Consider the following 17,253-nt stretch of genomic DNA (forward strand, 5'->3'; position numbering starts at 1 on the left):
TTTTTTTATATATATATCTTTCTACATAGCCAAGTAGATAAATATCACTTTATTCATCATTTATAAATATTTATTACATTTTATTCATCAAATCACAAGTAGAAAATTAAATATAGTGATGTTAACTTCAAGAATCATCCAAGTGGCTCTACCTAATAGTAGAGGAAGGTCCGCTCTTCATTGGAATCTGATTTAGTACTAGAAGGAGGCTACTCTGAAAATCAAAAACAAAGAAAATTCAGCAACGCTGAGTAGGAATCCCAAAAGTCAACTCAAGATGAATACATGATCAAAATTCAATCATTCCATTGGCGTATATCAAATACCCGGAGGAGCACTCCTCCAACAGCGGATAGAGAGGCTTTATCCTACGATATGAGTTTATATTCTCCCAACAGCGGATGGAGGCAAACTCATATCGCACTCCTAACAACGGATGGAGTGGTGTCCCTCACCCGCTAAAGTGGGGACACGTTCCTCCCAACAGTGGATGGAGGAACCGTCCAATCGTCACGTCTAACGGCCCGCTAATCCCCGAAGGGAATCGCCCTACCTACTCTTGATAGGGAAATAACATAATCTCACACTGGTCATGTCCATATCAGGATGAAATAACTCATTTAAAACATCTCTTTCAAATATCATCAATATCAAATAATATAAATTAGCCCTCAATTGACTTTAACTCTAGTTCAATCGATCCAATTGAACTCAATTTACTAGAACCTTACTGAACCAATTTCTAATCCTTATTTAACTGGTCTGGAACCACCCTAGACTAGTATAATTTGGACTAGATTAGGTTCAATTTAGGTTAAACTAACTTGAATAAGTCAATCAATTCGGAATCACCCCGAATCGATCTAGACTAATCAAGCCTAGTTTAGTTCAATTAATATTTAGACTCAAATCCAACAACAATATTGGGTTAGTTTGGGTCAGCCCATCTATTGGTCATGTGCATTATACATGATTGGGTATACATTACACAAAGCTAGCCCAGCCCTCGACCATGGACTGGTCATGTACGTCGCATGTGACCACCCATGATGGTTGGGCTGGGTTAACCTACGGGTCAAGGCCTGATCCGGGGTTGGGCCTGGTCTACTGATTGGGCCTGGCCAGTGGACTATGGCTTGACCTATGGGTTAGGCCTAATTGTGAGCAATTTCAATCCAATTTTATACCACAGCATATATTTATTTACTAACAATTATATAAATAAAAACATAATAACATATTAAAAAATAGATCGGGAGATAAGCTTTAATACAAGAAAATAACCTTCTAAATTCAAATAAAAATCATACTTTCTAACACATGTATAATTTCAACGTATTCTAGTTAAATAAATTTTGAATTATTTTAAATTTTAGATAAAAGAATATCAAAATTTTAGATAATATATTTTAATCTAATAAAAATTTTAATCCAGATGAGATTAAAGATAAGTTGTAATGTAAGAAATATCATATATTTAATACATTAAACATGTAAATTTTTAACATGTTTAAATTTAAAAATAAAAACCTTAAACATGGGTCAAAGAACATTATAAAAACTTCAATTGATTGACTTTAATGTAATAATAAAAATTTTAATATTTAAAGAATTAATAAATATTTTTGAAACTACAAAACTTTTAACATTTAAAGAATCAAAATAAAAACTAAAACTTTTATTTTCAAGAAAGATAGTGAAACCTATCTCTCAGGGTATAACTTCTCGTTCCTCTCGTTGCTAGGCTTGTCTAAGTGAAAAACGAAGGAGAGAAATCTCTCTCCTTAAATAGGAAGAGGTGAACCTCCATTAAAGAATTTTTATTTTTATTTTTATATTTATTTAATATAAATTATTTCTATTTAATATACTAACAAATATAATATCATCCTATTTGGAATACTTAATAGTTATTTCCTAATTTATATTAACAAACAAGAAAATAGACTAAGATTTCCTAAATTATAATGACAATTAAGGAAAAAATTAATTCCTAACTTAATTATTTGATTTGATTACGGTACGTTTCAATAAACATGGGTATGACTTATCGCCTGTGAAGAGTAAAGCTACAGGATAAGTTCCTTATTTGTGGTAAATAAAACATGGGTAGAACTAAAAGCTATTTTGAATATAATCCCAAATATTTATGCTGTTCCGGAGAGAACTTGGATGTTCTATTCCTCATCCATTTAGGACTGCAAGTTTTATTGCTACTTGGTTGAGAAATTATGCCAGAATCCAAAGCGCTGATGGGGGTTTTTAGAGTGTAAACCTTCCCTTGATCTTTTGCATTTGTCTTGGAAAGTAATATCAGTCATTCTTTCTTTTTGTAGCATAGGATTCTTGCTGTGATGTGATGATGGTGCATGTTGGAACGTCCCGATTTTGGAAGTGGGAATAGGTTATAATTGATTTATAAGTGTATTGTTAACTTAATAACATAGGAATTCCTACTATGATGATGGTGCAATGTGGACCCTTTCATTAAATTAATTTATTGATGTGATGCTCTCATTTAATCCCTTATCAGAGACTTGGGCTAGTAAATCGGGTCTCGTAATAAATGATATCAAAATCGATTAGTATCTCGGTTTAAGTATTTTGAATGAATGATTTAAACTCAACAAGGTTTACATGCTAGCTAGTAATTCCATTACGTAGAATCATCATGATTACTGATAAACCAAATGCCCTCTAATCTTATAGATAATGCTCGAGTTAAGTTTAAACATCTTGCACCAATGATTCAAGTTCAATCAAGTTGACGGGTTAATTCTCCTATTTGATCAGATGGTAACAATTGATGAACCAAATGCCCTAACGATGCAGATCGGATAGTTGTGAAGACCAAAAAAAATCCACCACTTGAGGACTGTATCATGAGACCATCATTATCTCTGTTGCAGGACGGACAAAGAGGACAATAGCTTTCTTTCTTTTTGTGGTGTCACACTTTAATCTCAAGGGAAATGCAACAAATATTGCCATGAATGACTTCTCATGCTTCTTCAAAGTAAAAGGTTTCATAAATCTATTTGGGTCATTGAAACTACACAAAAGATACTAAGAGTAAAAAAAAATGAAGAATCAACAACTACACGTAGAAGCTCAGAAACCATCAGCCATGAGTTACCAGCTACCTAGGAAACAGGATAAGGTCTAATACAATACATACCAACCGGCACAAACAGCAAAAAAGAAGCTAACATTGGTTGAAGGTGGGCAATATTTGACCTCCTTTAGTTTGTAAGTGCAGCGGTTTGTTTCCTTCCCCCATTTTAAACCGAGCAAACAATGGCTTTGCTTGCAAGCTACAGTATAGCTCTCCTTTGCTTGTCCAGGGCAGAAAAGAATACCTCTGGCTTCAGTTCAGTGCACACGGAGCAAATATATATTAAGAACAGAAGCTTAAGAGTTCTGCACATCCTTTCATGGACTTACTTCAGCAGTCGAATCGTCTGCAACTTTCTTGGACTCTGCATCATCCATTTGCAAGATCAAATCCTCCACAGAACTGCCCCCTTTTCTGCTAACTTCTTCGTGGTCCTCGACTTTCATTTCCATTTCTGCTACATATTCAGATTCCTTGACACTTGAAAGTTCAGATGGTGTTTCTGTGTTGGGTAGAGAAAGAGATTCATTACCGATGCCCATTCCTTTTGAAAGAGCTACATACCGAAGCACGAGCTGCTTGTAGCAATTCAGGAGGCTTCCTACATCATCAACTGTTAGATCTCCAGCATTAGCAAATAAGAATGGGTACTCCTGAAAATATTTGTTTACATTTTCCTCCTTCAAAATGTCAGTGGTTCCTTTCTTCTCTAGATCTGAGATCGACAGCCTGTTAATTAGCGGTTTATACTTGCCATCTACATCTTTGTTTATACTATATGATTGGTTCGGGACTTGATGTCCTTCGACAGATGCTGTGTTATCCAGTTCCCTGTTAGATTTCAACCTTTCTTCCATGGCATCCAGATGGGTTTCAGTTTGCTGATGTTCTGTGCCAGTTGATAGGCCCATAAGATGTGCTCTGGCAGATTCCATTTTCTTTTGGAATTCTATCTCATCCATTGAAAGTGCTTGTGCATCAATATTCCAGATAAAAGATTCTGCAGACAGGATATTTGTGAAGAAGTATGCAGCTTCAGAGACTAAACGTGACTGACGCCTATAACGCTGTATGTATAACAGGTTTGAATGGAGTTGTGGAGGGTTTGCCTGCAAAGTATAATATACATTATTGTCTTTTTCAGCAGGAACTACAAGATAGAAGCTGAAATCTCAATAAATTTCCATAAGAAGGAAAAGTGCAACTAGGCCTGAGTTTTTCTGGTGCTTTAGAACATACATGTTGCTTTAATTTTATAATTTGGTAGTCCCTAAGACAATAGTGGCAGTAGAAGAAGCAAGTTCCTTGAATACTTTTGGAGAACAGCAGCTTATAATGCAGACTGAACACCAAAAATAAGGGTGCATGATGTCCTGACCTGATCCAATGAGAGAATTGACCTATCAACATGATGAACCTCATGAGTTACAATCTCCTTCATTTATGGCTTGATGTCCTCATCAAAGCCCAAAACCAACTCATGATCCTAAATCATGTCTGGCAGGCAGCATGTGGGGCCTAACCTAGTAATACCTCAACATCATATGATCTGCGTCTAGCTCCATCCACAAATAACTCTTTCCTACCTGGACTTCTCACTATGCTTAGTATTAGGTCCCTCTGACATCAAACATCATGTCCTGATCCAACCCAAAATGCCTTTAAGGTTAAAGGTAGTAAGTTCATTTAACATAATAAATCATCTCAATTATTTTCTCGTTCCCAATTCAGACTAGGGTGTCAAACATGATGTTGCTGCATGTACATTTAACACAAATTGTGAGTAACAACAAGTTCTTTTGTAATTCCTGTACAGTTGATTAGATTTCTTCAACAACAATTCAGTTTCATCTGGTTTGGTTCATATGGCTAGTATGGTTTGAATTGCTTAGACTTTTTAGACCTTAATTGTGATACCCTACCTAGTCCCACATTGGAGTGAAAGGTGAATACGTTGATATATAAGATTTGGTAGGCTTAACACTAGCAACTTGGTTAAATCATCTCAAGCCATGTGTTCAAAGGCACATTCTATCTTACTGTGCCAATGATACTAGAGTGAACTCAATATCCCATCGTGTATGTGTGGGAACGGCTCTCGAGTGTTACTAGGCATTAATGCGGACAAATACTTCTAAGTTATAGAGATAGCAATACACCATAGTAAGTGAAAGATGGGTTATTTTAGTATATAAGATATAATGGACTTACTATTATTAACTTGGGCTTAAGGATTATTTTGGGTCACATGGTAAAGGCCAGTTCTAACCAAGTTATTGGGCCAATAAGCGTATCAAACCAGGTCATGAATAAATATTTATTTGGTTTTTATTGCCCCATAACCAGATCCTTGTTTACTCACATCACCTTCAAGAATTAATATCATCTAATTTTCATACTTAAACTACATGGACTTTTTTGTTTGGTAGCATTAACAGATATTTTCTTTTCTAATCTTGTTATAGTCACAAATTAACTTTGGTTAGATAAAGTCACTTTTTTGGATAAAGTGATAAAATTGAGAACTTAAATACTTGCATGTAAATACCAACTTATTCACCACAATGTCAACTAAAATGAAAAAAGAAAAGGAAATCAATCTAGTTATAACCCTGTCTATTGTAACTTACAAATGTTCATGAGATATATGGAGTGAACCATACTGCAAAAATGGATTTTGGATAAGGATAATTAACTTAAGCATGTAACATCATACTTTAGTATGCTTCTATCATTCAATCATTGGTTTGAAAATGAAGTATATTGGACTAGATGACCTAATATTGAAACAAACTTAGATTTGTTAAAAAATGAGAGCAACCGCTACTTCAGTATGACCTGCATGGAAAACATACCTTTATGGTAACATAAATGAGGACAGGGAGGAACTCATCTGCTCCTGGAGGGTTCTCATTTGACGCGATTGAAGCATTTAATAGTAAGTTATTAATGACTTTGCAACAATTGAGGATACAAACAAGTTTGTCTCTAGGAGCCTTGTACATATTAATCTTCTGCAGTTCCTTCTGTGCAAGCTATGACAAATATGAACAATATATGATTAGAGATAACTATCTTGGAATTTGTTAAAATAATTTCAGATGTGCCTCATATAGTTTTAGAACCATATAATTCCCAAACTTTATCAAGAATTAACAAAATAACAACTGTAACAAAAGCTAATGAGGAATTGTGGGGTTTGGCATTCATAAAATGCTATTCAAACAATGAAATCCTGAATCAACATCAGCAACATTAAAATGAGTAGATAACAATGAAAAAAAATCGTCAAGTTGCAACAATATGATATGTGAAATGACATACAGATGCTAAAATGATAGCAAATATAGCAGCATTAAGAAAAAAAAGTATTTCTTTGCAAACTCCTGCAGTTGAACTACAAAATCAATGCAACATACAATTCATATATTTGACAACACCAAAGGCAATCTTTCAAACAAGATTATCTAAACAAGCTTGATAATAAATAACTGAACTTAAGAACATTATACAAAGGCCTTAATATCCCTAATGTCCTTCCCAATAAGATTTACAACATGCTCAACTGAAAGTAAATAATATTGCCATAAAGAAACTTAATTATGACCAAAATCCATAAAAGCCAGCGTAACTGTAAAAGCATGGGTCTTTTCTGCATCGTATTAACTTATGCTCAGACATTCAAGAACAAACAGCCGCAAATAAAATGAAAATCTTCTTTTTCTCGCACCAAGATTCATCCAACAAAATTTGCATGTCTTACATCTTTATGGTTTACTTATACAAGAATCCTCCAGTTAGTCTGCATCAATAAACTCCTCCATGAATTCTTTGGTGGAGTCTGAATAACAACAGTAACCATTGAATTTATTCAGACCGAGTTATTACACGTTGATGTTAATTACCAAAAAAATCTTCTTGTAATACTTTAGTTCTTCGCATAATATATTATCTTATGCTACTAAAGACACTATGAGAACAATATGATGTTCAACGGCCATATCAACCTACAAACAATTCTAATAACTTGAATTACTTATGTGCTATTACTGTGACAGCTTTGTTGTTGTTATTGTTGTTGCTGTTGTGCCCATAAACTATTACTATGATAAATGATTATACAAATCATTAGACAATATCTAGTTTTAGTTGTCATTAATGGTTCAGGAACAGCAACACAAGTCCAGATAGGTTGAGACACACAAATTTGCTGCTGAAGTATGAATTAAGTGGAAATTTATGGGTGGTTCAAATAAATCTGATGGCTCCAAGGATATTCTAAAGTTCAGTAGCTCTGTTAATCAACTCACCAGCCATGATGTTTCATTTTGGAAGGCCGGCTGTATATCCAAATTTTCAGGTCGTACAAATTGTTGTAGTAAAGCCATCTTCTCATAAAGTTCTCCATCACTGTTTGCATCTTCTGGAACTGATGCAAATACACGGCTGAAAAGTTTTGTCATGACATATTTCTCCAGACCCTGTACATATACAAACAAAAGGGCGATGTCCAGAAACATTCTTAATTTCAAAAAGCAAAAAGGAGAATCAAAGAATGAACAAACATGAATATGGGCCAAGATAATGATATAATGAAACATGCAAGAATCAGCAAATGAAACTACTGATCAACTTGTATAGAGCAATGTCATTCTAAAATACATGGGAACAAAACTAGAACTGAGAAATTTCAGTTAAGTTCTGTGAATGGGCTCTGAAACTCTTTTGCTGAAAAGAGAAGACAGTACAGAACACAAGCTTGCAACTTTTACAGGCATCAGCACTTGTTAAGAGCCATACATGTAGAGCCTGTGTGACTTGCAGATAATTATTGAAAATCACAAAGTGCATGGAAAGCAATATTGATTCTGCATATAACTAAGGGGGAAACAAAGACATACAGTCCATATATTCCAGTAAGACATAAGGTCAATAAGTTTTTTTAATACATGCTGACCTAAAAAGATTCCCTTTCAGAGAGCACCAGAAACCTCCTGTAAAGACATTGAATGGCAGGACACTTATATAGTGAATATATAGGTCAAGTAACAGCTAGTCAAGACTTGCCAAATGAACTTTCAACACAGAAGGTTATCTACTATAAAACTCCCGTGTTTTAATTCACTCAATAACCTATGGCCCTTGTGCATCTTAAAGAAAAGGTAGAGTAAATAAAGAATCTTTTCTTAATACCCTTTAATGATACAAGCAGGAACAATTCCTTTTGTCTTAAAATTTCCAAGGTTGAGGTGAACCATGTGCAATTTAAATCTTAAAAATTGATGTGGTACTGCAGACATTCACCAGTGGAGAAACTACAACAAAGAGGTTGGAATCTTACAAATCCAATGTTTAGCAGTATTTTTCTTGATACTCCATTTCTAGATTTTGCTATAGGGGGTTACTACCCAAATTGGCTATCACCAAGATAGTCCTATTATAGTCTTCTATTTTTGTTACTGTTTAATGATTTTTTTAAAACTGTTTAATGATATTGCATGCATCCATCCTCCTATATACAGTTTTGATGCAATTCTACTTTGGAAAAAATTTTGTTATTGCTCATTATGCTATCAAGAGAGAGAATTTCATGGAAATAGATTATTGTTTCCAATAAAAGATTTAGTGAAACACAGGAATGATTGTTCAAATAGGACTAATAGAATATATGGAATCTTACTTAAATATTCTATAGAAATATATTGAGTTAGCATTGATGTCCTGGAAGGTTTCTCCTTTGTGATTTGGGTTATCAAGTTTCAACTTACGGAAACAATCTCTGTTTCCACAAGGTTGTATGCATCAACTCTCTCTAGACCCCGCATAGGCGAGAGCCTTACGAATTAGATTTGATCTTTATTTTTATTAATAAAAATATGTTATGCTTTGTGTTCAATTGGTTAGAAGATAAGATATCCATGTCCTTTTTTTCACCTTTGGCTTTCATGTGTTGGTAAAAATAGTATTATCCCCTCATATAGATTAGGATAAATGGATCAACTTCTCATTTCTAGAAACAATTTTTCCATTCAGCACAAAAAAGTTTGTCGTAAATTCAGATGCATTCACAGCAAAGAGAACTGCCAAGGCTCACCTCTCCAGCACTTTCCAATTCTTCTTCTGAACTACCAGCCCAAAGCGTATGGGCTCTAAATGCTCCTTCCATGTTGGTAAGAAAATCCTGAACAGCAGCACTGTCATTTTCTGGATCAGGAGCTTTGTTTGAAAAGGAGACAATGAAGCTGCCATGTTAAATGATCCATCTTAATCACATTTCAATCCCACAGAAGCATGTTTAATACATTTTTAAACTACAGATAGTTGCCTATAACAGAAATTTAGAAACTAAAAGCTGCTGAAGAATAAAATCAGTGGCATGCAGTACAAAACAGTGCAACCTATATGACAATTTCAAGATTTCCAGATAAAAAGGTACATGTGGCCATATTGTCAGGAAGGCTTTTGCGTTTTAGGAAATTAATATGTATCATTTAGATCAACCATATAAGAGAGTAATAATCTACAATGATATAATTGAAGAGAATATAAATAGAAGATCAACTCTCAGACAACGAGAGACATTTCTACTATGATCATTCAAATGAATTAAGAGCATTAGGTCAATAAGAACCTCAAAAACTATACCTACCAATCCTAAGTCGAAAATGCTCGAGTTTCAAGTCCCACGGCATTTCTTTTCTGATCGAATTTAGGATTAGTTGACCCTTTCTGAATGGTTTCTACCAAAAAATAAAAATAAAAAGAAAACTCTGGGTTCCATCTTTAGTTTATCCAACTACTTGATATCTATTGACAAATAACTTGTTAAAGAAGGAAGTTAACAGCAAATACAAGTTAACAGGAAAGTCCTATGAAGCCGTGAAAGAAATAGGAAAAGTAGCCTATGAATTCATTATACACCTAACGTAAGCACACACACCACTATATTTATCTCCCATGGAATTAATTACTTCTACAGCATGGAACTCGTCTCTAAGATCTTGCCGGAGGTGATGCAGGTATGACCTAACCAAAGGCTTCAACTTAGACGTAAAAGGAAGGCTCAAGAAGCGTTTAGCAAGCGATGTTCCAAGAGAGGCAATACCACAGGAAGCCCCTAACAAACCGTATGTGGCATCACCTCCTACCTTGAGGTAAAGTGAAGGTTAAGAACCAATAATCATCCTGAAATGAATGCTATAGCTGAGGTACGTGATAACATCATGGCTTCTCCAAGCTCTTCCAGTGTCAGATCAGCACCCACGAACCAAAGACGATCATCTAAAATCTAGGTGACTCGATCAGACGGCAGGAGTCAGGGAAATCCGCATCGAGCAAAGGTATCAGCAAGATCCAAGAGGTCAATCTCCGTCAGGTCAACATAGAAAAGAGAAGACGCAATGCGGCCGACAGACAAAAGCTAAATCAAGAAAGAAAAACCACATCTTTAAGATGGAAACAGAGCTACACAAAAGAACAACCGTCAAGAAAGGGAACGGAAGCAATGGATACAGACCTCTTGATCGATTTGACGAAATCGGCGGCGGAGGGGTGCCGCATCCGCTCCAAGAAGTCGTGCCAGGTGAGAGGGGCGGTGGAGGAGCCGAAGGCGTCGCCGCCGCCGCCGCCCTCCATCTAGTGAGAAGTCTTCGAATCCGCACCAATCAAGGCCGCGGCGCTAAAGATCGAATCTTTCGCCCGGGGACGAGAAGGGAAAGGGATCCGACGAAGCCAACCAACGAGGTCCGAAGAAGGCCGACGGTGGAAAGAGACGAGAAGAAGGCCGACCGTCCCAAGTCTTCCACTTAATTTGGCGAACTGTCAAAAATGCCCTCGATGTGTTCACGTCCGAACCCAACACAAACTGCAATCCAATCAGAGTGTCACTTTTTCGATTTAGTCCTTATTATTTTTATGTATTTTTATTTTGATTGGGTTTTGCATGAAGACGCTTATTAAACTTAGCATTCTTAACAGAGTTGGTTTCGTTTCCATCTCATTGCAAGTATCTATCTATCTGCTCATAGATTAATAAATAAATATATATATATATATATAAATAAACAAAATCTTTACCGGCTAAGTAAAATGGGTGTTGCGTTCTGTCATAATAAGAGTGCTTCGATTTAAGTGAGGTTTGGTATCATATTTAATTTGAAATTCTTTTCTTTTTTTATGATCAATGTGTAGAGATTTTTATTATATCGTATCTCATAAATAAAATTTATGTATTTTTATCTCGTAATCTTTGACAGTTCATTGAGAATTTAAGAAAATGATTAGTGCTATAATATACTGTCGTTATCACATCCCATTATCATCGATTCTAACTAAATTTATGAATTAGGATCGGATCATGTGGGTACCATTTTTATAACATTTTAATTGAACTTTACGTTGAAAGTTAGATATATATACTATTAGCATTAATTTGTGTTTTTATCTAAGACATAAAATACTATTGATTTAATAGATTTTATTTTTTTATATATAATGCCAAAAAATACTGAAATATAATATAAAAAATATATATTATAACATAATATTTTTAAAATGTTTTTACTATATTATAGTGTTTGCACATTACCAAGAAAACATTACGATATGTAGTATTTTTGTAATATGTTACATTTTTCTGATATTATTATTGAAAATTTTGTAATTGCATAGATGGATTGATCCATTAGGAGTAGGAGAAAAAAAAAAAAAAAGAGAGATAGATGATGGGGGATGTTTTAGGTATATTAATTAGGTAAAACAAAAAACACTTTCTTTGGGAATTGTGGAAACGGAAACACCTTCCTCGGGTCACCTCTGCTGCCGCAGCCGCCAATTGGTCGTTTCCCGGCGGAACCCACAAGTAACATCCAGCTTTAACTACCACGTGGCGGTGAGAGATCGGAGCGGCACCGTAGACGATCCACCCCGACGCACCGTTTTTCTAGTTGGCGTTGGGCTCTGGGGCCCACACTAGGGGTTTGTGAAAGGCCAGGTAGGAGGAGATGGATTTGGGGGACGATCATCCGGGGACGCGTTTCTGCGGTACACGTGATAAAGTAAATGTCGTCACAATAGCGTAACAACCAAGCGAGGCGATACCCCCCCTTCTCTCTCTCTCTCTCTCTCTCTCTCTCTCGCGACGCCATTCTATATAATGTGGGAGCCACCATCTCCTCCTTCGAGTGCTTCCCGGGATCTTCGTCGCCGTAGAAAGGGCGACCCCTCTCCGGCCGCCCCAGACATCGGTCGCCGCCGCCTTCCTCCTCTCCTCCCTCGCGCTCGGCACTCCAGGTACCGCCTCTCCTTCTCTTCCATCTCCCTTGCCTGTCCTTTGATTTCTAGGGCTCGACGCTGTCAGTGTTCATTTTGCTCGCCCGCGTCACTGTGTCTTGCATCACCATTCGCCTGTAGATTTCGCCTTGCTCGTCTTCTACAGGTGGAAAAATTCACCAATTGGTTGTAGGTTCCGTCTTTTGTGGCTCTTGTTTGAGGCTTAAGGTCGAATATTTATGCTTCGTGATCTCCCGCGCCCTTGTTCCTTGAACTGTATCTCGATATGCACAAGTATTCGGGTTGAATTGCCTCAGGTCCCCCCCATTTCCCCCAAGAGTTTATCTTTCTTTCTATTTTATGATTATGTCATCTTGTGCAAACGTTCTAGTCATATTCTATTTGGTAGCCGCAAGATCCAGTTTTTAGGGTCATGGATGTGCTTTCAGCTTGCCACTGATATAATTCCTTCTGGTTTCTGGCAATGAAGCCTTAATGGGCATTTTTTAGGCCATATTTGGGGTTGGTTGCTGCAACGCAAGTCCCCTCTTCTCTTTACTTTCTGAAGAAAAGGAAAGTTTAGGAACTAAGTTCTTGATTCACATTTCTGCAAGCTTTTGCTTTCGGAATCCATCTGCTGAAGTCTTCCTTCAACTCTTGCCATTTCTTGTATGCGGTTCTTGCGACTTTGGCATTGTGTCATTTAATAATGCATTAGTGTTTGATCTGGTTTGAGTACCTCTTGATCTCTTTCTTTTTTTATTGGGGGAGTTTAGAATGTGAAGCAAGATATCCGTGGTCTGTTTTTTTTATTTTTCGTGTTAGTTAGTTGTCCTGCACATGGGTTTTACTGAGCGCTTCGTAACACACTTGCCAACTACTATTTTTAAGTCTTCCACACCTCTGTAAGCAAATTAAAAACTCTAATCTTATTATGAATTTTACCACTTGTACACATTCACAACTTTGTTTAACAATCCAGGAAACTCAGATATTACTCAGTGTTCTCTTCTCTAGGATCTTAAGTTCTTTTGGTTAAAATGTATTTTCCTTTTGAGTTTGGTCCAGACTCCAAAAAATTTTGCAGCAACTTAACATGTTAACTGGTTTTCTGCATTGTTTTAGAAAATCTTCTAAGGATTTTTGTTTAAACAACATGAAACTCATTTTTGGCCAACTTGTTGGGCTCTCATTGTTTGCTATTATTATTTCTTTTGTACTAGTACTGTGGCTGTGTGGCAATCTTACATTTGACTTTCTAAAGATTTTAGAGTTGTGTTTTCTGATATATATATAATGAATTTGTTTGAATTGCTATTTGCAGCCATAGATAGAAGAAATTCTAATAAATTGTAGTGTACCTTATTCTAATTAATGTGGTCCAACATGTGGACTATCATCATCCTGCGTGATGAAAAAGCAGCCAAATTAAGATTTTCTTTGGCTGCTTTTTCATCATCGTGGACTATCATCATCGTAATGGACTGAAATACGAACCTTGCACAAGATATTCTTCAAAGTCCGCAAATGTTATGTGATATAATTCTTACCTAATTTACATTGATTTTGCTAAACTTATGCTATTACTATATTTATTTCTAACTTAAAAACCATATCCTAACTTTTTTTATATTTTCAGGTATTTTCAGATGGTTTTACACCTAAATTAGATGTACCGCTCAGTATGCCCTAGCGTATCGCTCGGTACATGGTACCGTACCGTACCGAGCCAACCTCAAAACATCGGTATGGTACGGTATTGCATACCTTGGTATCTGTAGTAATTATTTATTGTAGTAGTTGTTTATATGATATTATTAATATATCTTAGTAAATATATTGTAGTTATTTTTATGTTATCTTGTATACAATTCAGATGAAACAATTGTTTCCAAGCATGTTAAGTGTGTTAGTTTTAGTTTTCTTTGCTTAAAAATGACACAAAATGAGAACATCATTTACTTTTTTGATTAATCTGGGATGTTAGAGCTTTCCTAAGGTTATGATTTTGAGATACCAAGGACTAGTGAAGTGTAGTTGAATTTGTATGTGCCCTGATGGTTTTGATTGTATGTACTGTAGATAAGTAGTGTGGCTTTTATTTTTCGCTGACGCTGGTTATTACAACTTTTCTCATAGATACTCTGAATCAAATTTGTTTTGCTAATGGCTAAGCTTAGTCGGATCTGTAAAAATGACCTCTTTACTGAAGTTCCTTAAAACTAGGTCTTTAACACTTAAAAGTTGAATAAGGTTTCCCTTTGACTTTTGGTGGTTTCTGTTTCAGAACATTGGGAGTTTCTGTTACCTTTTCCAGAACAATCTTTTTGAAGACAAGAATTGTATGAATCTCTTCTTTGTCTTTTATGGGATTTTGTAGGGCCTGGATGATATGTTAGCAATCGAATTTTGAGATCCCTATATATTATGGGATTTTGAAGACAAATTGTATGAATCTCTTCTTTATCTTTTATGGGATTTTGTAGAGCCTGGATGATATGTTAGCAATCGAATTTTGAGATCCCTATATATTATGCCAGAGCATTTGATCTTTTGTCACCTACTTTTAACTAAATTATCTATGTTTCATATGATGGTTTGCTCATTATTAATGAAACAAATACTTGGACTCCAATATTGTGCTCCAGTGTTCTTGAAGTATGTTGATTTGTTCCTTTTTGTTCATCTTACCCTGTGACAATATGTTAATTATGAATGAAATAAATGCATCATGCCCCTTCTGATGACATCTGATCTTTTTGTTATTATTTTGTTTTCTTCTTTTCATTGCACATTTAGGGTGCATTAGCTGTTAAATTTCTTGAGATTCATGACTTCTTTCAGATTTTTGTGAGATGGCAAGAAGAATCACGAACTACCACAGAACATCTCGTAGGTTTAGGTCAACTCCATATCCATTGCCTTCATATCACCGACCTATTCCAGAAAGAGAAGAAAATTTGAAGAAAGCAGCATCCTTCACTTTGGAAAAAAAGGATTGGAAGGGTGCGACCTGCCCGGTGTGCATGGAATTCCCACATAATGCTGTCCTCCTCCTTTGCTCATCTCATGACAAGGGCTGCCGCCCCTACATGTGTGCAACCAGCTACCGCTATTCTAATTGTCTTGAACAGTTCAAGAAGGCAAATGCTAAAATGACATCAACATTGGACAATCGGATCCACTATTCGCCTGCATGGAAGAAATCTGAGGTAAGAGAGCTAGTGTGTCCCCTGTGCCGTGGCCAGGTGAAGGGATGGACTGTGGTTGAACCAGCACGAGAATATCTCAACAAGAAGAGGAGAAGCTGCATGCAAGACAACTGCTCATTTATTGGGAACTACAAGGAGCTCCGTAAACACGTGAGAACTGATCACCCTTGTGCTAAGCCCCATGCCGTGGATCCTACTCTTGAACAGAAATGGAGAAATCTCGAGTACCAGACAGAACGGGCAGATGTGATCAGCACTATAAGGTCTTCGATGCCTAGGGCAGTTATACTGGGGGACTATGTGATAGAAATGGGTGATAGTGACCCTGATAGTGATTATGACAACGAGGATGATGATGGTTTTTTTGACAATGGAAATGTGATCTTTGGCAGGAGGAATCATCGGAGTTTCTTTAATGCACTCCTCCGAGAGTCGACTCGACATCGGAGGCTTAGCAGGAACCATGTATCTGAGGTTGGGGAAGGCAGCAGCGGCTATCTTCCAACCATTGTTGATCATGCTTCTCTTGATGCAACTTTTAGTTATCCGTTGGAGGAATATGATGATGAGGAAAGTACCATAAGTATAATCCATCCCGAAAGGCAGCATCATCGTCGTAGGACCCTTGGGAGATCGGTACATGGTGCTAGATTATTGTAGTAGCACAGGATCAGATTCAAGGAAAGATATTATCCTTTAAGCATAGCTAATGCTTGAACTATTATTTTCCTCTTTTCTTCACACACATGATTGTCTGTTATAGCAAACATCAAAGCTTGTTCCTTGTGTCTGTTCCAATGTAGTTATTGATGATAATGGCTATGCTTGATTCTTTTTCTTTTTTTTTTCGTCTGAAACAAACATGGTGGAACAAATCAAAGCTCGTCATTTGGGGGTAACAATCTGGTTTTAATTGTAATCTCAGCTTTAAGAAACATTTGACATACTTTTTCTTGTCATGCTTGGTGTTTTGCTTGGGCTTGCAAGGAACCATGGAACAGGCACTTGTGGTTGGTAGCTTTAGTTATCTTCTCCATTTATGTTCCTTGAGATGATCAAGATGATGTCATTTGCCATGGAAGTATTCGTTAGTTTAATTAGAGCTGTACTTTCTCTACGAGACTTTGTTTCCTACCCATGGGGTGGTTGGAGGGGCAGCATGTATGAGACTGCAGGATGGAGAACAACTCCATCAAGCAACTGCCTGTATGACTGCACATGTGATATACTGATGTTTTTTATTGTATTTTCTGCACTGGCTTTGAGAAGCTGGGCATTTAACCTGAGCTGATATTGATTGGCTTAGATTGACCTTAATCTTATTAGTGACCATAGTTTGATGTGGTAGGGATTAGGTCATTATTAGAATGCAGTAAACTGGGGGCATTTTCAACTGCAACAGATGTTGAAAACTTGCAATGGTGGCATTTTATTGGGAATTTTGGATCTGCAGTCAGTGTGGATACTATGAACCCCATAAATAGTTTACATGGAAATAGTTTAGGAAATGTCCCAAATCATATTCAGCTCAAACATCTTCAAACTTGCATGTAAACCAACTTAAGTTTGATACGCGAATCAAGCTCAAGTATATGATTCAAGCCATATAAATTGTAACTAAAATTTAAATTAAATAAAGATTTTGATTGTGTCATA

General features: G+C 36.3%; 2 protein-coding genes across 4 annotated transcripts; one reads left to right on the forward strand and one right to left on the reverse strand.

The window, feature by feature from the left end:
- Positions 1–2,984: 2,984 nt before the first annotated feature.
- LOC135619439 (vacuolar protein sorting-associated protein 9A-like) lies at positions 2,985–10,897 on the reverse strand. Its single transcript, XM_065121448.1, has 5 exons — positions 10,632–10,897; positions 9,210–9,357; positions 7,426–7,596; positions 5,971–6,150; positions 2,985–4,224 (listed from the first exon to the last, which is right to left on the reverse strand). The coding sequence occupies exons 1-5, from the start codon at positions 10,748–10,750 to the stop codon at positions 3,433–3,435; spliced, it is 1,410 nt and encodes a 469-aa protein (XP_064977520.1). The 5' UTR covers positions 10,751–10,897; the 3' UTR covers positions 2,985–3,432.
- Positions 10,898–12,250: 1,353 nt separating this feature from the next.
- LOC103994899 (uncharacterized) lies at positions 12,251–16,419 on the forward strand. 3 transcript variants are annotated; one of them, XM_018830795.2, is made up of 3 exons: positions 12,256–12,406; positions 14,673–14,727; positions 15,230–16,419. In XM_018830795.2, exon 3 carries the CDS (start codon positions 15,241–15,243, stop codon positions 16,255–16,257), a length of 1,017 nt encoding a protein of 338 aa, XP_018686340.2. In that variant the 5' UTR covers positions 12,256–12,406; positions 14,673–14,727; positions 15,230–15,240; the 3' UTR covers positions 16,258–16,419. The 3 variants fall into 3 exon arrangements, with proteins under 3 accessions (XP_009413633.2, XP_018686340.2, XP_064977521.1); XM_065121449.1 differs by lacking the exon at positions 14,673–14,727 and adding an exon at positions 14,025–14,131 and having other exon boundaries at positions 12,258–12,406; XM_009415358.3 differs by lacking the exon at positions 14,673–14,727 and having other exon boundaries at positions 12,251–12,406.
- The last annotated feature ends 834 nt before the right edge of the window (positions 16,420–17,253 follow it).

The sequence above is a fragment of the Musa acuminata genome, chromosome BXJ2-8 (genome assembly GCF_036884655.1).
Source record: "Musa acuminata AAA Group cultivar baxijiao chromosome BXJ2-8, Cavendish_Baxijiao_AAA, whole genome shotgun sequence".
In the NCBI taxonomy this organism is placed as follows: domain Eukaryota; kingdom Viridiplantae; phylum Streptophyta; class Magnoliopsida; order Zingiberales; family Musaceae; genus Musa; species Musa acuminata.

Coding starts and splice junctions, on each gene's coding strand:
- LOC135619439 (XM_065121448.1), bottom strand. CDS start 10,750: ATGGAGGGCGGCGGCGGCGGCGACGCCTTCGGCTCCTCCACCGCCCCT. Junction 9,358..10,631: donor TTCGTCAAATCGATCAAGAG/GTCTGTATCCAT, acceptor TTAACATGGCAG/CTTCATTGTCTCCTTTTCAA. Junction 4,225..5,970: donor TCATTTATGTTACCATAAAG/GTATGTTTTCCA, acceptor TATACTTTGCAG/GCAAACCCTCCACAACTCCA.
- LOC103994899 (XM_065121449.1), top strand. CDS start 14,056: ATGTACCGCTCAGTATGCCCTAGCGTATCGCTCGGTACATGGTACCGT. Junction 14,132..15,229: donor GAGCCAACCTCAAAACATCG/GTATGGTACGGT, acceptor GACTTCTTTCAG/ATTTTTGTGAGATGGCAAGA.